Source organism: Poecilia mexicana, unplaced genomic scaffold (genome assembly GCF_051168715.1).
Source record: "Poecilia mexicana isolate PSO_F unplaced genomic scaffold, ASM5116871v1 scaffold_5, whole genome shotgun sequence".
In the NCBI taxonomy this organism is placed as follows: Eukaryota; Metazoa; Chordata; class Actinopteri; order Cyprinodontiformes; family Poeciliidae; genus Poecilia; species Poecilia mexicana.
In genome coordinates, this window is record NW_028263374.1 from 19,100,202 (window position 1) to 19,125,056 (window position 24,855).

General features: G+C 38.6%; 1 protein-coding gene across 1 annotated transcript in view; it reads right to left on the bottom strand.

Annotated features, from left to right (window-relative positions):
* The window catches only part of foxj3 (forkhead box J3), a 111,856-nt gene that overhangs the window by 51,660 nt on the left and 35,341 nt on the right, over window positions 1-24,855 (bottom strand). Inside the window, exon 2 of the mRNA XM_014998698.2 lies at window positions 13,891-14,393. Within this exon, the coding sequence (XP_014854184.2) occupies window positions 13,891-14,211 (321 nt within the window). The 5' untranslated portion in view covers window positions 14,212-14,393. The remainder of the gene's footprint in view (window positions 1-13,890; window positions 14,394-24,855) is intronic.

The following is a 24,855-nucleotide window of genomic DNA, read 5'->3' on the forward strand; positions in this document are numbered from 1 at the left end:
CAGCCCTTTTCAGCCTCTGCTATAGGACAGTTATTTAAATGAATTATTAAGTTTTAAAAGCAGAAAACTAAAATTAACAGCACAGTTAGTGTATTTTTAAACTGGACGGTAGGGCCTTTAGCTGCCTGATCTGCACATGTGGGGTGGTTGAAGTCGACCCACTGACTGTAAGCCATATTCAGCTGTAAGCCATAATGGCTCTAGTTCCATGATCCCGGCTGCTTGGTCTGAAAGCACACATGGTGGTTTAGCGAGATGCGACTGAACAAACTGATCTGTAATGGAGGGATTATAGCTGCAGGTTTATTACTGGACTATGATCCAAATTGTCTATAATTGTTGTGGTAGATAAAAAGTTACTTTTTAAGCAGAAGTTAGTCACATCCAAGTCTTTTTGAAGGTTTATATTTTTGGGTTATTAAACACTTAATATTCTGCAGAAACCCTCGTTTGTTTTGGATTTGGTTCATTTTTGTGCATCTGGAAAGCTGATGTTACTCCAACCAGTTCTGAGACCAATTAGTACAACAATCATAACATTAACAAATTCAGTGTAATATGCATTAAACACTACAAACTGCATGAATAAGCATTACTTATTTCTGGAGTTTGTAGACAAATAAAAATGGGTGATGCGCTCTAAATGTTCACTTGCCCACTCACTACAACAAACCTCGGTTTTCAGAGTGCAGTTAATTCTTGTTGCTTTAACTTGAAATGTTTTTAAAAATATTCTTGGCAGGTGTAATTGACGAGCAAGTTGCAGCAAAAAACTTAATAGCTAAAAATGTGGTCATTTAGGCCAGTCTCAATCTCTTAATGAACTGGTTTCATGTGTTTTTGCTGCCAAATTATTATTAGTTTATTATTATTAGCTTATAGACTGGAGTAATGTGCTCAAACTCTGACTTTTTGTGTTCTGCAACTAAATCCTTTCGACATATTTGACTTCTCAAAGTGCCACAGAGAATCCCTCTCGGTTTATTATAGTTTTTTTGTCCAGTTTTCATTCCGTTTCAATAAATTAGCAAAGCAAAATTAAAAGCTGTGGCCTTTAGACAAACAATATGCAACATGAGTTTTTAGCAAACACTGGCCAGAAAGCTTAAAACAAAATTTTAAGTAAAAAACGAAATGAAAGTCACCATTACCTTTGATTTTCTTTCATCACAACCCATTTCTACTCAACGACGTTGCTGTGAAAACCCATTTTTCGGTTCCCCCCAGATCTGACGGTGACAAATGAGCAATTAGAGGAGCGATATTCATACGTCCCATTCGTGGCTCAGATGACCTGGGATTAGCCCCGTTGATGCCAAATGCGAGATGCGAGAGATGTGCCTGTCAATACAGGCGCCTGGCAAGGCAGCGCGGCCCTTTCTGGCACGTCATCCATCACTGGTTCCGCTCGGCTGCCGCAGCTGTGTCACTGTCCCCGCTCCGACAGACCGCTGACCCCACTAAGGACGCAGCAGCAGGATGATCGGATGACACTCTGGGAAAAGAGACAGCCATCCTGGTTCTCTGACAAGGCAGAGAGCAAAGAGGGGAGAAAAAAAAAAGAAAACCTTTCCCTACACCTCGTCCTCATAGCGACACAGTTCTCAATAAGCAGGTGTGAATATCAGGAGTCATGGAGAAAAATGCTGCTTCTACATTTTTATCTTAAAGGAAAAGAGAGGAGCTGTGATGAGCAGAGGAAAGCCGTTAGCTGCACTGAAGGTGACAGGTGTTAAATAATTGCCAAGGAGAAGAAGGAGGGTGGATGAAAACAAGATCAAATCCACCACTGACCAGTTTTCCACATTAATTACTTGCCATACAGATTTCATCAACATGCCAATCATCTGGTCCAATCTGCTGTTTTTTTAATTCTCATCAGATGTAAGTGACCCACAGTGTGGATGTCAGACTGTATGGGTGAGATGCCAGGGCCTGTAAGCGGATTTTCATCGCATGTAGAGACGCAGAAAGAAATCAGCCAAGAACCAGAATCTGAAGGCCAGAACTCAAAGATCCAATCTTTTTCCAATTAGTGAACGAATCGCCTGACAACACTCTTCGATGTGGAAGTTCTCACTGTGGTAATGCTAGCTATTTTAGGTTGCTTAAAATAAAGTCAGTCAATGTAAAGACAAAACTCAGTTTAAGATTTATTTTTTAAAAAAAAGTAATTTTAGTTGAAACAGACTCCATTTTCAAAGCCTGTTTGTTTTTGTTGGAAGTATGAAAGAAATGGTTTGGGTATCTCATCCCTCTATTGTGAAAGAAATTGCTCTGATTTTTATATATATTTTTTTCTTCTTTTAAATAAAGAATATAGGAAGGAAGACGTAAAAGAAAGGAGCCAGGGTCCAACAAGTTCATACTTCTGCCTACTTCCTTTTTAAATAAATAGCTATCTAAACAATTATTGCATTTGTGCTCTGAATGTGAATATGTTTGACATAAATAAACAAACTAAACTAAGGAAAAGAACAGCTTTCCTGCAAGAAGCAAGACATCAGACAAAAACTGTCCTTCTTTGTGAATCAGCCTCTTTATGTGCATGAAAACCTCTGAGCACACATCACTGTATTTAATGAGGTACTGATTGGGTGATCACTTGAACTCAACAGCAATGTGAGCTTTCTAAGACGCCTGGAGACCGTGATTGAAAAATCAGGGTTATCCTTCCTCAGTTGAAACATCAGAATTATGTTTTAAAAACATGAACTTGTTTTATTTGCCTTTTTTTTTGTTGTATTGGCCGTCAATTCTCAGAAAATAAATGCTCAAAGTCAAAATCCTTTTATCTGGAATTTGAGAGAGTGTCAGTAATTTCCAGAAAATTAAAATACACAATTTTATCATTAAAAAAGCTAAATTAAAAATGTTGAAATGCTGTTCTCTCAGGCAGAATCTGCATCAGCAGGTCAAAGCTTTAAAAAAACAAGAGCAGTCTTAGGCTGTTCTTGACTTGACAGCCTCTTCTAATTAGTCCTGCAGCCCATATCCCTTTCATTTCCAAAAGGTAAACGCTACGTGCGAGCTACGGTGATGACAGATCAATTAGCTGCAGGCTTCAGAAGAGGTAACGGCTCCTCAGGGAGAGCGGGCTTGCATAATTAAGAATATTATTAATTATATTTAAAGACAAAAGGGTTACAAATAAGAAAACGTCTGGAAAGAATCGCAACAAAAGACTGTGCCTTGTATGCAGAGACCACCACAGCGGCAGCGTCCCCTGCTCCGACTCAGCCTGGATTAATCTAACAGGGCAGAATCAGTGTTAAAGGGAGATTGCAAGGACTGCACTCTATTTATAGAAAGCACAAATCATTGCCGTACCTCCTTCCTTCCTAGTCCTCCTCGTCAGGACAAAAAATAAATAAAATAAAATAAATCTGTGTGCATACAAGATGCAAAAGGAACCATCTGTGATCCCAATGTAAACAAAGGTCAGGCGATATTAACAACAGAAATCATTAGGTTGCCAAGCTACTTTCAATCTGCCACTGTGGATGTATTTCAGGAACGGAGGACTTTATTTTACTCAATCAATAATGGCCTACATTTAGAGTGAACTAGCTTATAACCCAACATACAAAGTCAAACATATTCATAACACTTTCAGGATTTATTTTGAATAATCCCGTTTTATTTTGCAGAAGCAGTGGAGTAATGCCACTGAGTTCGAAGTTAATTCAAAGGACAAAGAGCTAAACTTGCAGCCAGATGCAACTAAATATAAAATATGCTCATTATAAAGAAAACAGATGCAGAAAAAGAGCCAAATATTACAGTTTAAATATTTCTAGCCAAACACCAAACATTTAGAAAAAGTGCTTCATTCTGAATGCTTAAAACCTAAGTAATCACTAATACATTTTATACTTTGTTTCTATAAAACGGTACTGAAAATGTGATGCCCCAATATGTACAGCAACTAAAATGTAACTGAAACGCATGTTTTAAATATGCATCAACATAATAAAGATGTCGTATAAAAACAGGCAAAAAAAAAAAAAAAAGGTTTTCAGCTCACAAAAATGTACTACTTCACCGAATCATCAGATTATCTAGCATGCCTACATGATGTAATTAAGCAACTTCAGATAAAGTCTCACCAAGTAAAACCCCCCCCCCTGAACCTTTGAACAAGAGCACGGTCAGAGATCAACAGGCGATCGTGTCCTAACGTTACATGAACCGTCGATGCCTTCTAGAAATTACTAACGGGGCGTGGCAGGTGGGGAAGCAGCAGCACAGCTAGCGTGTCTGTATCGACTACAGCATATCTCATTATCACGGGGGAGGAAGTTCTCTGAATCAATTGATGACCGTGATCAGCAGCCTTTTACGGCTGGCTGTTGCATCACATCCAAGTGAGCAGCGAGAACAGATGGGAGGGAGCTGCTAACAGCTAATGACTGCTTAAAACGATAACACACGCCACATATATGTGTGTGTGAGTGTGTGTATATGTATGTATATATAGCGGCTGAACAGTGAAACCAAAGCAGTGCTTGTCAAAGTGACGGCTAGAGTTTCAACTAGAACTGCAGCCAACATCTCTATACAGGCCTGCAGGCCACCAGAGGAAGCAATAGAAGCCTCAGGCCTTTTATGTACTGCACTGCAGTCAGCACTTCACTCGGCGCAGTGTGGGGACAGCAGCTCCTGCCAAAATCTATCCATGCCAAGGCCTGCCAGCTTGCTCTCCCCACCCACTCTAAGGGCCAGAGCGTGAGCGGTTGGGTGCCGGTAGGCGGGTGCAAGGTGAGGCTGGTGGGCGGGTGGCCAGGCTGGAGCTTCCTGACACGGGAACCCGCCTCACAGCGGGATCAAGCGAGCTGCCGAGTGAATCACTACCTCTCCCACAAACTGAAAAAAATAAAAAATAAATAAAAAAAAGTCTGTGCCGGGCCAACAAGCAGACACTTTTTCAGGCTGAGACAACAACTAAAAATACGGCTTTGAGAGCCTGAAACGCAGACTGAAATTTTCAGCCAAGGTGAATGTGCAGGTGCATGTCCATAAATTAGAAGCTAATTAACTTTAGCAATGCAATTCAAGAAGTGAAGCTTTATTACTTAGAGAGGGATGTAGCTTAAGGGTGTTTTCCTCTGGATTTTACAGTTCCTGAAAACCTTAAATTCAGTACCTCATAAAACTATATTACTACGCAAGACTAAATAAAGTATTTTTTATGCAGGAATGTTTTGTCACAGGAAAGACTGCAGACTTGGTGAGGCTGCAACACTTCAAACACCGAGAAAAACCAACTTTATTCACAGACCAACAAGTTTCAGCTGCTGGGTCAACAAGCTGAAATGTGTTGGTCTGTTAATAAAGTTGGTTTGGTGAGTCTTCACCTCAACAGATCCGTTTCTCTCCATTCACCTTCAGAGTCGTTGAAGTTGTGCCAGAAACGTTTGGAAGACTGCTGACTCCAGCAGAAAATCACCGACACCCTCCGCAGCGAAGGCACGCCACAGACAGACTGCTGAAGAAGGTGACTGTGTTCAAGTATGAGAAGATGAGTGGAAGGAAAATCTGTGGTAGAAAAGCTGAACAAGCAGCAGACATACGCTGCACAAACACAACATCTTACCAAGTATTTTTGGTCTAGTTTCAAGTGCAAATATCTTAGTACACTCGAAATAAGATAAAACTAACTTACAAGAAAATTTTTAGCAAGAAATGGGAGCTTGTTTTAAGTAAATAGTTTTAGTTCCATTGGCAGATTATTTCACTAAATATATCTTTCAAGTTAATGTATCTGCCAGTGAAACTAGGACTTTCTCATCCATACTAAAGAATTATTTACTTAAAATAAGCCTCTATTTCTTGCTAAAAAAAATTTGCTTGTAAGTTAGTCTTATTTCAAATGTACTAAAATATTAGCACTAGAAACTGGACCAAAAATACTTGGTAAGATTTTGTGTTTTTCCAGGGTAATTGCAGGTTTGTCAGCATTTTATAAGCAAAGCTGATTTAAGAGTTTAGAGTAGATTGATAAGACATGGACTGTGGCTGCGGCCGTCACGTTCCTTAAGCCATGACAGAAACAGCTGAACCCCGACTAGAGATGCACCGATCCGATAATATCTCTCAGCCCTGATACTGGAGAAAAAATAAAAGATAAAAAAATAAATCAAGATTGGCTTTCTGTGACAATGTGGCCAATCCATAAGAGCAGATCTATTCAATTTAATTCTATGCTTTGAGCACCATTATGCTTTTTTTTTTATTTTACATTATACTTATAATTCCTAATTATACTTTCTGAGCCATTTGAAATGTTTGTTTTTGCATGTTTGACCAAATTAGTAAACCTATTGTTTTTGTCAGTTTCTTTACTATTTAATTTATATTGGCTGTTTTACTCCTAACTGCACCGTTTGACCAGCTTGTGAATCTGTTAGTGCATTTAAATGTGCTGTACAGGTGCAGACTTGTATCAATTTGTAATTCAGTACATTTATGTCTGTTTAAAAAAAAAGATAAACATTTTAAGTCGATTTGGTGCTGTTTTTCTTTAATGGATCCGCCAATACTAAATCATAGATATCTGTATCGAAAGTGAGAAAAGTAGATCTGTGGATCCCTCACCTTGATTACACCCTGAACTAAGACGATGCCAACTACTCCAAAGTCTTTTATTTAGTTTAAAGTTTGTTTAGTATTCAATTTGAAATTCAAGGTGGAAAAGTCTGGAAGAAATTTGAAATTAACCTTCCTTAAAGCTCCACTGATAATTTAGTGGAGCTAAATTTACGTTTCATTAAATCCAGAGTCAAGGCGGGCATCTACCAGGAAATTTCAGAGCCCTTCATGCTTCCCGCTGCTAACAAGCTTTATGGAGACGCCAATTTCATTTTCCAGCAGCACATGGCAGCGGCTTACACTGCGAAAAAGTAAAATACCTGGTTTAAAGTGCATGATTTAGTCTGGCCAGCAACTTGACCCGACCTAAACCCATCGGAGAATTTATGGAGCCGAGTCAAGAGAAGGACGAGAGACACCAGAGCCAAAGACACAGACGAGCTTCAGGACGCTATTAGAGCAACCTGAACCGAACGCCTCAGCTGCAGGCTGAAAGAACCTGCAGACAGAACCACAGCAGAGTACTGACAACACACGAGCAGGTCACCATTACTTAGGAAGATTAGCTTTTTTATTATTGGTTTAATCTAACTGGAAAACTGAATGCAGGGTTTTTATTAGCTATGACAATAAAAAAAAAAAAAACAATTTAAATGCATCACTGAATACTGGATTTAACTACACTGCAAAAACAAAATAAAGTATTTTTTTCTAGTTTTTGTGCAAATAAGAAATGAGCCAAAACAAACTTACAGATAACTTTTCAGCAAGATTATGTCGGAGCTTGTTTTAAGCCAATAATTTTTATATATTTGTCAAAGAATACTAGTCCTAGTTTTCGATATTTTTCACTTATATGAAAAAAGTATTTTTTGCAAGTGAAATAATCTGCCGGTGAATCTTAGTGAATTATAGACTTAAAACAAGCCAGTATCTTTCTACAAGTTACTTCTAAGTTTGTTTTTTTATTTCTTATTTGTACAACAAACTAAGCAAAGAATACTTGGTAAGACTTTGTGTTTTGCAGTATAATGTGTGGTTTTGTTTATTTGACTACAACAGAGCACATAAATCAAAATTCCCATGATTTACGGTCCTGTAAATGTGCCAAAATTAGCACAATAGCAAAATGTCATCTTTTTTTCCCAAAGATAATTACACAGAGAAAAAAAACTGATTAAACATACTAAAAATATCTCACTAAACATTTCACAAGAAATTACAACTTTTATTTTATGCAGCATGCAGTTCAGAAAGATTTTTGTTTCTGAATTCATTCAGTGATTTTCCAACATAGAGATACATTTTCAGGAAAACACGGATAATTTTTGGATTGTGGAAGCTAGGAAGTAAAACATTTCCCCAAAATGTGTCTACTTGTGCTTTGAAAAAAAAATCCACACAAGTAAGTCCTTAAAATTTAAATGCACGCTTTACAGCGTAATGATGATCCTGGCTAACGGAGCAGACAGACGTATCAGAGTCAGCATGAGCACTGAAGTAATTTTACACTTTTAGATTTTAGGCTGCAAACCTGAGCTTGAGGTGGGAAATAGAGGCAGAAGGTACAAATGCTCATACCTTCCCAATCTTATTCAAATAAGCAAATGCAGCAAGGATTTTCTGAGCCCTGGCAAGCCACCAGTCAGAAGCTGGAACATTATCTCCAGAGTAAATAATGTCCTGGAGGACCAGTGGCTACCCAAAAATCACTTTTTAGAAAAATAGAGCGCTGCCCCAGGCTGCTATTATTAAGCCTCAGATCCAATAGGAAGTTGAACCTTTGATCTGTTTAGGGTACTGCGCATTTGCATTTTATAATGAGATCAAAGTGAAGTCCAGGACCAATGCAGAAGACAGCTCTGCGCCCCGTATCTGCACGCCCAACTACTCGCAGACTTCCCAGTTATCAAGATCATGCAAGCGCTGAAGACCTTCAGTGGAAAAAGCAGAGCGGGATTCAGAGTTTGTTGAGCAATCAACGGCAACCTAGTTTCTCATCCAACTAATTTTCTTCTCCTGTACACAGGTGCAAAAGAGAGAGAAAAAAATATATAATAAAGTCATGCCAGCAGCAAAAATCTCCTCAGCGGTTCAAGTTCAACAGCAAACATTTCAAGCATTTTCAGACTGGTTGAGAACTGCTTTAGATTTGATTTGGCATTCTTCACCTGGAAGAAAAGCAGAGGGGAATTTACACATTCTACCTGAAGAGAGCCCACGAGGAGCCGAGGGAAGGTTTCAGATGAGTGCGGAGGTCAACATTTCAGAGAGGGATTTTTTTTTTTATCTCGTTTCTGCACTGGTAGGAAATTCACCAGAAAAGAAATCACATATACTGTCACTTTTTTCTCTTTTTTTTTTACTTTAGCATTTCACATTTTTAGACAGTAAAAAAAGAAACAGAGCTGGAGATTGGAGCAGGACGGGTTTTTTTGTGTGTTTTTTTTAGAAATATAAAATCACTGAATTTCTTGTTTGAGATTCAGAATATAAATTCATGTGGCTTCTTGTTAATAATGTGGCTCTCAAATTCAGTACATTAAGCTATTTTTAACAAAAAAAAAGGGTTCAAAATATGGATTTGTGAACAATTATTAAAAAATCACACAATTAAGCTTCAGTGACCATAAAAAACAGTGAAATCATCTGAATAAAATCAGTTTTGTTTTTTTTGTTTGTTTTTTGTTTTTTTGCCATATTACCCTCCATAAAGCATGCTGCTGCAGTCAGAGTATCGGTGGATCCCCCCTCACTTGCAGAGCCTTTATGCAACATTTGCCCCATTACCAGGTGTAGCTCAAGTGCTGATTAACCATTTCTGACACGCATGGTTGCATTCACGATGACAAAGACCAGATTTGAAACTTCTGACAACTCATTTGGAAACTTTAGGCAGGACTTATTCCGTTTACTCAATTCATACCGAGACTTTTTTTTTTTCATATATTTTACTCAATTTAAATGCATCAAACGAGAAATTCCAGAATGCAAACTCAAGTACATCATTTCTTGATTTTTTTTTGTTAAGACATACTGATATGAAGGAATACATAGTTTTCTGACCCTGTGCTGGAGACTACTCCTGAGATTAAAAGTTAATCTCAGTAGTTTTCTAGGTCAGCTTCCATTGCATGTAATAGCTTTGAAGTTGAAAAGACAGCGCTACAAATATTTATTGTGACAAAACGCTCCTTCCATATTGCATTACAGGAAATGGCTGTAAGCAGATGCTCCTTTTGGTAACATGCATTTAGAAATCCTTGCATGTGAAGTACTAAAGCAATCTGGCAGATTTTCAGAAACAGTGTGCCTCACATGAAGGAAGCTGCAGCGTATGAGCTGAATCACGCACGAGGCTGCTCAGACAAACTTGCAAAACATCAGTCAAAGGCGCCTCCGAGAGCTGCAGAGGGTGTGAGGAAAATCAGCCACTAATTGCTTGCTCATACATGCCGGGCGCATATTCCTCGCTCTTGAAGAAAAAAAAAAACAAAAACAAAAAAACAAAACACTGTTCACATTTTTGACCTTGATGAATTATATGTTTTTATTGACGGCACTTATTGATATTTCTTAAAAGCGGAGGCTAATGGAGTTGTGTTGAGAAGATTAAATGGGTTGCTGGTGTCCAGATTAGCCAGGTCTCATCTCACAGGCACAGCTTGCATTATCATACAGAACTGACGCATGTCTGTGTGTGTGCGTGTGCCGAGTCTCAAATTGCTGCGAATGGCATCTCCAGGGGAACAGAAGAGCGATGACTATATCCGACCTACATTCACCCCATCCTGGCATGCTCGCTTTCAACTAATTACACACACTAACATGCATACTCAGTCAGGCTATCGGTGGAGTAATATCAGGGAAAAGCTGCAAGGAGAATGCTAATACAGCATGCATGCTGCAGAATAACACATCATTTTGGTGCTGTGAAAATTATGATTGTCATAAACCTTTTACAGCTGTGCAAAAGTAATTTCCAGATGATTTGGAGAGGAACGCATCTTGGTGCTTAAAAGGAGTAAAAACAAAACTTAAGGCTATTGGAGTCCATTCAAAGGCCTCGAGGATAAAACGTCTAATAATAGATTCCTTGTGTTGAGAGTAATTCATATTTTAAACACATGGTTTTACACGTTTGATTTCTCAGAATAACTGACAGGGAAAATACGCCATTAACAAGAATTACGAAAAAAAGAAAAAAAAAGAAAAGAAAAAAAGGGTGACGCAGGCTAGAGCCTATGAGCGCATCTCCTTACCGCTCTTTCAGTTTCCTGAGCTGTACAGCATCCTGGTTAGAGTGATGTGGTTTTTCACACTTTTAATGTGCGGGCCATTTCTACATTTGCAACCCACTTGTAGGCTAGAATCTGACGATCTGTGCAAGCCATAACTAAACTTGAAAGCACTGGAGGAGCGTCAAACTGCACCACCACTGACTAATTTTGTGACTTACACTTTTACAAAAAAAAAAACCTTATTCCAGTTACGTCAGCTCTTTTTTTTTTTATGTATACACCCAACTATGCAAAGGATATCAATTCCTTCTGACTTTATACATATGTTGGTAGGAATGCAATGGTAGAGACCCCAAATGTCAACCAGTCAAGAGTGTATGTCGATCGCAGTCAATTGCATTTTAAATGCAAAAAAAATAAATAAATAACCTTAAACATATTAAACATGACAAAGCAGCTGCTAAAGTTGTGATACTCAAGATATGTTTGTAAAAATCCTTCCCACAGTGTGAAAATCTTCAGCTTAAACAGGACACCAAACGGCGCAAAACCACAAATAATCATGTGGCCCAAGATTTTAGCTCAGGTTCAATCAGCGAAAGCAATGAAGAAGATGGAAATGGCTGACCGTCTCCTCCTCTCAGTCTACTGTACTGACTGGTTATGGTTTTCTAAGAATACACATTATCTTGATTTCCTCCACTGTTACCATGTTTGCTGTTTTCTGAAACTTTCCTGTGAAATCAGTAGCTAGCGCAGAACTAAATGTAGTGGCTATGTTGCCTAGCAACCAGGAAATTTAGTCACTCATTTTGTTGCAGAAGGTTGCAAAGAATGATGTGCAACGATAACGCCTTTAATGGCCAGGTTTTGGTTTTCTTTGAGGTCTTATCTGCTGATTGGGATTTTCTCCTGTGCATCCTTACGTCTGCATGAAGTTTGAATTTATGAGCTGATGCTAATGACAAGTTACGCACCTATTATATTGTATTGACTAATAATAAACAAGTGATCTACCAGTAGACCAATTCTGAAACTAGTAGACTCTAAAATAAATAACTGTATTCAGGAATAGCTTTGTGGCCAAGAGTCTGTTATAAGTGTCAACAGCCATCAGATTGCTCAACTCCATTACTAAGGCTGTCTGAAAATGCTCAGTTACAGTTCTGGAACAAATGAAGAGTCCACTGCACTGAACCCTATTGAAAACCTGCATATTTAGCAACGTAAATATACATATTCTTTTCTTACCTCCACCAGTAACACTTTTAAATATCTATACGCATTTATAATCGCCCTTGTATAGTTTTTCAGCATTTTTTTTTTTTACGTATACTCCGGTAGCCAAGCAACGATATTTTGTGGCCAAATTCACTGTTGTGTATTTGTACAATGGCAAGTAAGTCTAAGCTTTATATTTTATCCTCTGAGTAATAACCTGAATACTTTGAAGACCACACTATTGTCCAGACTATCGAGGCTGCAATCTTGATAAAAAGTGCATTTATTTGTATAGTTTGATCAATAAGGGTCATACGCGCTTGCACCTGGATTTGTCCAACAACAACAGTTGAATATAACACTGCAACCCTAAAGCCAAGGTCTACAGAAAACCATTTAGCACTGAATGTAACAAGCCACTGCACACGAAGGTGGGTGGCACACAAAGCACAGAGCTGAAATCAGCGTTGGGTGAAAATGGCTGCAACTCAAATCAAGACTGCACGTATGCCGCCGGGTTACTGACAACTAAATAAGTAATGATGAAGGCAAAAGAGGAAACAACGGCTGCAAAATGAAACAATTAATTTCCTTACAACGTGCATTTTCACAAAAGCTAAAATCAATCCATCTATAACAACACATGCTTTCTCATCTCTGTCTCACCTACATTCATTCACATGCACAAGCACGCACACACACACACACACAGGTCCACGCGCCAGATCTTGTCGCCCAAGGAAATGGGTTTCATACATCTTGTCTGACTGCAATAAAGCAGTGCCTAAGATTCTATTTCCAATAAACGTCGACTGATTGGAAAACTCATTCTAATATCAATTTCCATCTGGGGCCTTTAAAAGGCAATCAGCATAGCTTCATCTCGGTATATCATGGGCTCCTTGAGATGATGACACAGCACTGGCTTTCTCCTTCTGCATAATGGCCTTCTCCTATCAAAGCATCTGCAATGAATAATACCACCCATGAATGGGCTATTTAGTCTGTGTTCGCACAGATAGGGGCCACTTGTCTGAATATTAATCCAGGGTTTTACACTTCATATGGTTCTCTCAGGGCTGCAGTGTTTTTCATTCAGAGGAGTGAGGCACTTAGTGTGATTTGGCACACTCAGTTTTTTCCTTTTTTTTCTCTAAGCTTCCTAGGATGTGACAATGGTGATTACCAGAGGAACTACACTTTGTTTAAGATGCTCCCGCACCCAAAAAACAATGATTTGAGTTGGGCAACATCGGTTTCAGCAAAATGCAGGTCCCAGAAATAACTTCCACAGGTTAAGAAAAACAAAATATCTCCTAACACAAACAAAAAGGTCGATATTTCATCTCTAAACAGCAGTAAAACGGGAAGTTGTAGACCATTATTGTCAACAAATCAAAGGAAATGACAGCAAAGAGCACCAGACGGCAACAAATATCAAGATCGTTCATTAATGCCTTTACCCTTCAGTGTCCTCTCGAAACAAAAGCAACATTTTGTTGCATAAAAACTTCTGTGACCGTTTGCTTGTTGATCCAGACCAAGCAAAAGTATTCAGACCTCCATGATGTCATGATAAAATCAATTTGTAGAGCATTCTGGGCATTGAAACTGTGGCATTGTTTTAATTTTTTTCATGAGTTAAAAAAAAAAAAAAAAGATGAAATGAAGTAAGATGTGCATTTGTGGCCTCTGGGATTGAACACATTGTAGAAACTCCATGTAAGTCTATTAGAGGACCAGCTCTGGACATGTGGATACGGAAAGTTTTCTCCATCTTGCTTCACAAAACAGATCAAGCTCTATCGATATTTCATGCACGCTTCTTGTTCCTTACCTTCCAGCCGCTGCCTGCCTCCCTGTAGTAGGGGAAGTTATCACAGATCCACTGGTAGATCTCGCTCAGCGTCATCTTCTTCTTTGGCGAGCTGTTGATGGCGAACGTGATGAGGCTGGCGTAGCTGTAAGGAGGCTTGCCGTCCTTGTGCTGCTGCACCTCCTCCTGATCCAGCGTGGTGGTGTGATCCAGTAAGGTGCTCTTCTTGCCCATCCCGGGCCCGTGGGCATTCTGGGCGTCTGTCTTGCGGATGGCCGCCTGCATGGTCAGCTGAGGGAGCCAGTCCATGGAGGTCAGGCTGCTCTCCAGCTCCGACGTCATGGTGACGGCAGGCCGGGCAGGAGGGAACGGGGTAAATTTAAAAAAAAAAAAAAAAAAAAAAAAAAAAAAAGCCGGAGGAAGTGGTTAACGTTGGTGAAAACAGTCCAAGTATTGGAACTGACAAGGAAGAGAGATGAAATGAGGATAGCTCAGGACGTCAGCATTGCGTCTTCTGTGCGTCCCTGGAGAAACAAAGAGGAGAGAGAGAGACGTGCTTTTATTAGCCAAAGGTTTATTTCATGGAGTACATTACAGCAGAGAGAAAGACACCGTTCATCTGCCACACAGCAGCAGACGAAAAACACAAGAAAAGCTCCTTGGCAGTTTCCACAACATCACCCAACCGCCTTTATGAAGTATCCTCATATTCTGCACGCTAGAGATCACAAGCCCACCACTTTCTCCACCACTTGCTGCTCTCAAAGCTGACTCATAGCTGGGACTCCATCTGCACAGAGAGAGTAAATGCCAAGCAATTGTTTTCACAACTGCCAGCCAAATGGGGGAACGGCTCAGGAGGAATTCCGACTCTCTCGAGGGTAGTAAACCCCTTCTACATTTTTATCCCTGCTGCTCGCCTAACCGCCCGCCTCCTCCAAACGGAGCTTCTGTCGTAAACAAGCCAACTAGAGTCATCTTGCAAACTGTCCTCCACTATGTGTGTGTGTGTGTGTGCGTGTGTGTGTGTGTTAGCCATGTTGCGCAGAAACCAGCCAGCAACAACCTGTCTCGCTGTCTCTCTCGGCACACCGCCATGCTGCTCTTTAAATAGATGATCCGTGTAGAAAGGCCAAAAGTTATGAACACAGGAATGTAGGGGTAAAAAAAAAAGAAAAAGAAAGAGAGAAACTGGGCGGGATGACACTGCAGTCTGTTGGAGAGGGGCCTGGCGGGAACATTCGGGAGGGTGAGGAATCCCCACTTTGTTGTGGGATTTTTTCTTTTTTGCTTCTCTTGACTAAATATGCTCAGAAGTGTGTGTTTGTTGGTGTGCGGCAGCTTCAGCATATTCAAGTCTGAGTGTGTGCCGTTTGGCTCTGAACAGCAGGAGTCTTGAGGCCACCTCATTGGTTAAATCATGTATCTTTCAGTGACACGCAGGCCTAACAAGCTATCCCAAGATTTCATGACTTCACTTGGACTTCAAAATATATCACGATTGCAATCAGTGTGTGCAACATTCACGTCACAAATCAGTGAATGATTAGTTTAATAATCGACTACTCAGATTTTTTTTTTTTTTAAAGTCTCATTCTGCAGATTTGTATATTAGAAATACATTAAAATATGCAAATAAACAAGAAGAACATCTTATTGCCAAAAATGCATAAAACAGCATTCCTTTAGTGAATGCTTGAGGATAGGTCTGCAGCTGAAGGAAAAAAGCTCAGGCCTTTCTGCTTGACTGAACATCAATATAAGGTATGGCTGATCTGTTGATTATTTGGATTAACTGATTAATAATTGAATAACAAAAGGCGCTTAATAGGATTTTTTTTTCTTTTTTACAGAATCAGAACCAGGTGAAGCTAAAACTATTCTGCTTGAGTTCAGGGTAGAATATATTTACAGATCTAAGTTTTTTTCATTTTAAGGCCAAAATGTGGATATTTTCTGTACATTTAACTTAATTACTGCTCTGAGTCTGCTGTTCTTTCAGCAAATGGCTTTTTTGAGTCTGTAGACTCCAGTTTACGATTAATCAATTACTACATTAGCTGGTGATTATTTCAATAATCGATTAATCCCGATTCATCCTTTAATCCCAGTTAATCCCTTCAGTCCTAAAGGAGTGTTTGGAGAGCAGTAACTGTCGGTGAATATATTCCAAGTGTTTTGAACCTGCATGTTTCATGCTAAGGTAATATTGAGCAAGTTGGACAGAGTCTCAGGGCAGCAGATGTTCACACTGAACACTAATGACGTCGCCCAAAATGCTAAAGGTCACAGAGAGCAGGAAGCTCAGATAAGGACAGGAAATAGGCATATATGGCAACTGCTTTAGTCATCATATTATTTACCAATGTTATTGTCAGTGCAGGATATTTTAATATCGCGCAGCTTTAACAAGAGTAAACCTGCTGGTTAATTGTTAACATCTTGTTAATAGCATAACCGAAGGCGCTATTCAGATCAGATGGTGAAAATTCATGTATTTTTTTTTCCCCCATATTGCAGGGTTAAAAAAATTTCTTTGTATTGTCAATTTTTTCCAATATGCTGCAGCTCCACTTTTGACGTTAATCATACTTTTAGAAATCCCGGGAAGGAAGTCATGCTGTTTCAAAAAAAGCCGAAACTGATAAAATAAAATTCCATAAAATAAAAATCAGCCATCAAAAATGCCGGGTTCTCTGTGTGAACCAAGGAGCGGCTGAATATTTCTAAGCGCATCCCGAAGTCACTGCAGTGTTGTGTTATGTTAGCCTGGTAACAGCTCCGGGGATGACATCACGTGCAGCGCTGGCAGGTAACGCAGGCGGAGCTATGCTCGATGACAACGGGAACAAAGACTTTCAGCTAACAGTTTATTATTCAGGGATTAGAGGGATCATTCTTAGCAACTTGTCCAGGTTTGTAGCGGCTGTTTTTAGCAAGCATGACAATCCCCTCCACCTTTACTCCTGCCGCTCTGTCTGAGGGCTCAGCCTGCAGATATAAAGTGAAAGGTGAGTAGAGGAGCTCTGAGATGTTTTAATTTGTTTTCCTGCATATTCTCAAATCCCCATTTCCACATGTCCTGACATTTAAACTTCTTCCTTGATAACTGTTGCCCTTCTTCCCTCCATCTTCTCTTTTAATTTTGTAAAATGACTTGAAATATTTTTTAGATCTCTAGAAAACTTTAACCAGAGCCACATCATGTAAACAACTTGCTTGTTGGTATGGTTACATAGCACAGCAGATATAAAAACTACAGAAATACTACACAATATAATTGAAGCAGCAAAGGGTATTAAAAAATGCATTTACTGCCAAAGGAATGAATAAATTCTGGTTTTGAATATATTCAATCAAATCTACTTCTTTTCCAAGACCTTCTGTATTATCTGTGGTTCAGCTTCACAGGGTTTCCACATATTTATCATTTCAAACTTTTATTTACTGACTCAAATATCTAGACTTTATTCTGCTTTTCCATAACATTTTGGATATTATGGATATTTCTGAGAATCATTTGTGAAGGCTCATTTTGTGAACTCTGATCTTTTTATTTGATCTGTAAAATTTCCAAATTATGGCAGTGCTTTGTTAGCAGTTTGGCATTTTAATAACACTTAGCCTAAGGAGCACAGGTCCAGTTCAAACTGAATTTGGTTTGAAGTTTAAAAAATAAAATGTTTCTTTGATTTTTCAATTAGTATGCATTTGACAGTAGGTCAAATAAAATAAAGTGTTAATCTGGGTTTGATTTGACAATTCAAAGCTGACTAATATGTAAATACAAGTCAATTTAAAAATAAGGGAGGGGGAAACACAGCAGAACATTTTTTATCTGTAGTTTTGTATTTTTCCATGTTTTCCCAGAAATGAAAAATAGTCGAAGGAAATGCCAGACCTTTCCAGACTGTGTAGGAGCCCTAATGCTAGCATTACAGGAATGAAATGAAATTATCTGTAATGTCATTAAAGTCAACATGTTACCTCATGATTTCCTTTGAATAAGCTCCATCTAAGTCAAAATGCAGCTGATGGTCAGAATCACATTTGGTAGAAATGCAGTCAGAATTCAAGCAGCAGGGTGCAAAACGCCCACAAAAACCAAATGTATCTTTTCAAAAATAATAATTTAACTATGATAGTACATTTTTATCACATATCCAAAATGTGGCTCAAGTATATTAAAATCTTTTTTTTTTTCATATGCAACAAATGCAAAGTGCTTCAGAAAACAAAAATATTAAATAAGATTCTGCAACTTTTTGTGGTAATAAGCAACAACAGGAATCATGAGGAACTCCCAAACTGAACAAACTCCTCTGGCAGCATTCGAACAGAAACTGTTTATGTTAATACTTTTCAGCTGATGTCTCACAGCAGGGGGCTGCAAGGGCCCGGCAGCCAATTCAAGATTCTCCATTAGTGCGGACGAGCGGAGGATAAGATGAAGGCATTTCTGCAAAACTAGACAAAATTCAAAGAAGGGAAATACCCAATTTGACGGCAGGAGATAATTTATTGCAAAAGAAACTGGTCTAAAACCATTCCCTTATGATCAGAGCTAAATTTCATCAGACACATTTTAACAAGAAAGGCGGTTTACTATTTACTTCATTTTTAGACTAGTTTTAAAGTGATGTTTCTGTTTGAAAAGACTAAAGTTTTAATCTGGAGGGCTGAAATGGGGATTGGCAGAGGTAAAGTGGATGGTGCATTGTTGTGTTTATCACCATGTTTCAAATGTTAAGCTTTCAAACCAATTTCGTGTTTGCAAAAATCGGACTGAAGAGGCTTCTTTTGGCTGCAGCTTCAAGTTGGCAAAACATTAAAACAGCTTGTTGAGCCATACTGGATAAAAACGGGAATATTCGGAGGGCGCACACACAAAAAGACAACAAATAAAAATATTGTGCTAGAAATGTGCAAGGATGTTGAGATAAATTAGCGTTTTGACTGTCACCTTATCACATTTCAAAACATCCACATTGGTTTTGCATATTTTCCCTTTAGTGTGTTCACTTCAAATCCGGGCATTTGGTTTCTGGTGTGTGCCGTTAAAAATATCCCATATTTACATGCTCTGTCTAATTTTACACTCATGACCTTTTTCAAAGTGTCACTGATTTTAATACCTAATGAAGTCACAGCATGCAGTTTGTAATTCTCTGTTGTAAGACAACGCGAGAGTCCGACTGAGACGGTCCTGTTCCTGACAGAATATATGGAATCACTTTGAGGCCGTTCAGTCTGTTGTTTCATTTTGCAGCAGTTTATCAATCCTGTTTTCTGGTTTTGAAGAAAAAGTACCTCTACTGCATTAATTTACACTGACACAGTGGACACCCAGTATTTTGGGGGAGACCACAGCCGCCTGTGAAAAGTTAAATCTGTGAATACAGGAGTTATAAAAACGCCTATTTTGATAGTTTAAACACCAAAAAATAACTTATTGTACATTAACGCACACAGTGGAAACCATCTTAGCATTACCACAGAAGCTAACATCTCAAAGTTCTTCCTCTTGGGAGTTAATCAGCACCAAGAAAAAATAAATGGAGCTCCTGGATTGGAAATGCCACCCAATAGCAATGCTAAAAGGTATCTCAGCTTCCAAACTGCATTTCTTTAATGCAAACATAAAATAAAGCAGATTTTTCAAGATTTAGAAAAAATTCCCAAATAAGTGGCAATCCACTGTCCTTAGGCTTTCCATACATAAATCTAATTTTGTTCAGCTGGTTTCTTAAAGCCAACTAAGAAAGAGTTTTGCTTTTCTTCCAGGGTCCACCTGCATATTTCCTAATTACAACCTCTCCATCTTCTTCATACTTTCTCCAAATTTTACACTGCTGATTGGAAACAACAACGTTTTAAAAACTCCATGTTAATTTACCTTCTTCAAATAATGTCCATTCTTTTTTTTTTTTTTTTGATGGGTTCAACGCTTATCTTAAGGTCGATAAGCGTTGCCTTTTATTACAGAAATTCAACTTGCACTGTGATTCAAGATGCACCATTTAGAATCATCTTGTGTCATATGTTCTCTATACAATTGTTTCTACTAAAATTAATGGACTAAAACATCCTTTAAAAGTTGTGATTTTATATTTGGTTAGATATTTGTATTCCTTAATCAACCCAGAATTTCATATATTCCTGAATGATACAAGTTTTCATGCACCATCATGGTATTTACCCTTGCATCTTCAAATTTTGCTTTTTTTTTGTTTGTTTAAATAGTATAGTAAAAAAAACCTAAAGTTTCTTTCCTATTACAGCATGTCAATATGAACAAATGAACCAAGAAAGAACCAAACTAGTACTTCTGGAAGCCAGTGTAGGTGATGAGATTAGAAACTGATGAAAAGGCCAGATTCATGGACACACACGCCATTTGGCCCTTCATGCTAATGATCCAGCTGCTACATAATCCGTGGAGCCAAGATACTGTCTTCATTAGAGAACCTTTAGGCGGTGGCAGTATTGATAAGGCGCAACAAGAGCAGGCAGTTAGACGGCCCCCCTGCTGCCTTCATCCCTCAGACTCGGGTACAGCCAGGCCTGCTGCTACATCGGCAGGGACAGTCCAAAAATGTTCACTAGTGGGTCTGTGGGAGGGCAGCCAAGTGGAAGCGAAGGAGGCAGGTTGAAAGATAATAAAAGATAGAAGTGACAGATCACTATAGGTGCTGTAAGGGTGAGTGTGTTTAGTAACAATTGGAGGTGGCAGAGAGCAGAAAGAGGTCTGACCACGAGCTCGAGCGGACACACTCTGAACCAAACGAAACCACCCCGATTCGGATTCAGGAAAACGTGTGGCGTCACAGTCGTTCTAAATAAAAGGAAATGTTTTATTAATCACCTATTTGTTTTCAGGAAAGAGGTGGATTTAATCCTAGGGCCCGGAAAAAATGGTCCATTTCATTTTCTATTCAAAACACTCAGAGCAAAATCTACCATTAAGCTCTGAGGGATAAAGGATTACTGAGTAACACACTGAATGTTTTTTTTAAATTCTTAATTTCCCAACTTCTTGACAGGACTCGTCAACAGCGCAGCTGCTTCGTCAAAGCATTGCTGCTTTACCTGTGCCAGGTTCTCCCAGTACAGATTCCCCAATGAAGCAATAAGATGAGCAACAACCTGGGATTACTCAACGCAGAACATTACATCAACTTGACCATGTTAAGCAAGGATGTCCGGGGAAGCAAGTCAGCAACTGCGTCAGAAAAATCAGTGCCGCTCCCCCTCTCAGCTATTGCAAAATTGATGCATCTACTTAGCATGCACTTAAAATTTTAGTACCCATAACAATGCACGGGCCCAGCTGAAATTAATATTTCAACTGAAGAGCTGCTGCTGTGACTGGCACTTAGTGTGAGGACAATCACCAATCATTTAAGTCTATTTCAGACAGGACAGGCTGTGGCTAAAAGTCTAAAGACTTATATATTGCAGCAATTACAACACAATGAATTACCAGGACATCACTGCTGAAGACAACAAAACTCAAGGCAAAGCATCGTCATGCCCGCTCCAAAATGTAAGATCCGAAACGGATCCAGTGATTGCGAGCATAAACACCAAACCATAATTAATCAGAGACGAACAGCACTAAGATAGTGAATGCAGAGCACGTTTGATCGTCATCAGATTTAACCTTTGTGGTAACAGGCGAAACTATGCCCCAAAAAAGGGAACTACTCAGTGAAGCAGAAATAGGGGAGTCCCGCGTAAAGGGAAGTACGTCAATGAAATTGGTTTTACTAACACAGAGCCAGTTTCCTTTTTCTGAAACCACACAAACTTTAATGCTTGCTTAAACCGCGTAGAAACTGTATTGTTATAATTGTTCATTTTTACAATTTTTCTAAATAAACACGACACCTTTCACAGAGCAAACAGTATTCAGATCAATGGAGTCTGAGTTTGGAGAAATGTGTCGACTGAGGTCGTTGGCACATCTGAGTCACTTCTGACATATTGGCACTGCGCAAAAAAAAAAAGCCTTTCACTAATGTGGTGACTGGTGGCTCTTTTAAAATGCAAGTAGGTGTTCTAAATTTTACACTTCCATCATCACCTTATCCACAGGCTCAATAATACCTTCTTTTATGTAAGAGATCCAGAAATTAGATGAGAAAACCTCACTTGATTGGTGCATCTCTAGCATAAATAAATTGACTTAATTTCCCACTTATTAGAAAGTAAGTAATTAATCGGACAGTTATCAACACACCTAATGCTGGAAATTTTATTTTTGTTCAATCAAGTCTAGTACCTCAATCACAAGCATGTGCAACATTTTCTCTCGACATCTATAAAAACAAAAGAGGAATCTGAAAAGTCTGATTGCAACATTTCCACTTCACACTGTACGTTAGCTGCATGGCAGTTCCTGAACCCTTTTGTGTCCTTATGTGCACTTTACACGTACTTCAAGTTTACAATTTGTGATCATATATTTAAGTGACTTAATGCAAACTTAATGTTTGCATTAAGTTCAGTGACTTAATGCAAACATTAAATCACTGAACAGAACGGTAAAGGGTGCTGCTTTCTTTATCCAGTGTGAATTTTTACTATGTTATCAATGTTTCTTCCATTCCCTGATAAACTTACAAGCTACAGGTTTAAGAGCTGAAGCGAAACGCTTAAAACTTTTAAAGTAGGATATACCTCTGGAAAAAATTAAGAAACCACTTAATTTTTTTTTCTTCAGTTTCTCTGATTTTACTTTTTATAGGTAAATGCTTGAGTAAAATCAACATTGTTCTTTTATTGCATGAACTCTGAAATTCCAAGCAAAAAAACTTTGCATTTGGAGAAAATTAGAAAAAGTCAACAAAGATGCAGCACTTTCAGACCTCAAGTAACGCAAAGAAAACAAGTTCATGTTCATTTAGGAACAACAATACTAATGTTTCAACTCAGGAAGAGTTCAGAAATCAATATTTGGTGGAAAAACCAGGTTTTCAGTGTAGTGGTCTCTTCATATTTTTTTTTCACAGCTGTACACAGCCAACATACAGCAATGAGTTCTGTAAAGTTGCTATAAAGTGGAACAAACATCAGGAGCACCGCTTGTAAATTTTCTCCCTTACAACTTCGACTATGTAAAGCTCTTAATAAGATACCTGAAGGAAACATGTTTGAAAGTCCAGTTTTCTCCAACTACACAAAGCATAGAGTAACGCACCACTGCTCCCTCTCCATCTATTGCAGTGCACTGCCAGTCAGCTGGCCAAAAGCTTCTTAAAATGTTCTCCTAGTTATTAAAAATAATAATAATAAAAAAAGAAACACCTACATTTGGCCATCTGGAAACAGAGCGACATATTATAGGTGTATAATAAAAAAACAATTTAAATAACGAATATATATATATATATATATATATATATATATATATATATATATATATATTTTTTTTTAGGAGGATAAGGCCTTCTTGTTGCTTTTCTACTTTAATTGAAAACAGTTGGATCATGTTATATATTTTGCTTTGTGTGAATATTTGTGGTGTTTTTACTCAAGGTCATAGGTTTCCACTTAGGTCATGCTTTCTAACAGGTTACACTGGTTAAATGTTACATTCTTGTCTCCAAAATGTGATGAAGTGGTCACAACTTAGAGTCTGATAAAGAATGGATAATAAAAATAGCAGCTCAGTGCTGGGAATATCAGCTGCTGTTTCTGTGTCCGCTGTGTAAAGTGTCAGGACATAATGCACTACTAGTACTATTAATCCTGTTAAAAATTAATAGACCTTATTACATGTACTTCACTATTGTTGATTATCATCTTAACATTATATGCCATAATATCTGTAATTTTGCTTCTACTTGGCCCCACCAAAGAAACGGATAACAGAAGCTTTTTAATGTCACTGGATACTGGATTTCATTATTGAAATCCAGTATCATAATGTAAACTTAAAAAAAAAAGCACATTCACTTTAGTGAGCTTTTTTTTTTTTTTTGTTAAATTTGACAAAAAGAGTTTCTGAAATTAGAAAACATGCAAAAGCTCCGAGATTTTCAACATAATACATGAAACTTGTACGTTTTAGAGTTTATATAATGCATATGATAGTAGATAAATAAAACAAGTAGTAGTGAGTGAAAAATATATGCTTTTTAAAATTGATCCAGTTAATCAATGCTTCCATTTTTTCCATGATATTAAGTATAAATATGCTTTTTAAACAACAGCATTTACACTTGCAGTTGCTGAGTGTCAAGTAAAAAAAATTGCAAAACCTCCAAACTGACAAAAAGACAGAAATTATTGCGTATTTACAAAGATAAAAATAGTCCAAGTGGGTAAATTCTACTCTCTACCCAGAACATCTGGTTGCCTTCTGAGAAGAACTTCCTGTCGAATACCTGTGTATTACTGTCATCATTTCCTCTCTGAGCAAAGTAGGCTATTCAGTTCACATTCTTACTCCCACTAGCAGACAGACGACTGTTGATACATACCAGGCCAGCGAGCTCCTGCGTTTATCTGCAATTTCCGAGATTAATCCCTTTTTACTGCAGTCAAGCATCCGTCAAGAGCGACGCTCCGACAGCGTGCGTCTGCTCAGCCACAGAGACTCGACCATTAAGACCCGTGATGACTGTGCTGTTGTATCTGCTTCTTCAGAACTGCAGGCATGATGAATGATGTATTAAAAACAGTGTCACTGCAATTCAAACAGGCCACAATAAATATTTACACCAGTGATTCTTAAATGCTGCCCAGAACCCAGAGACGGCGAGGAGGGAGAGCTCATTTGTGACAAGAATCTTCTTGTAGTGTGACGGTAACTTGGCGGAAAGGAGGGGAAACGTGAAGCATGCTCCTTCTGTTATGCCTGAAGATTTGGCACATGCACTCATAACAACAACAGTGATGTAACCTGGTAACAAGGCTCTGGCATCCGCGCTCTCGACCGAAACCTGGGTCATACCTTCCATATCAGTGGCTTTATATTAG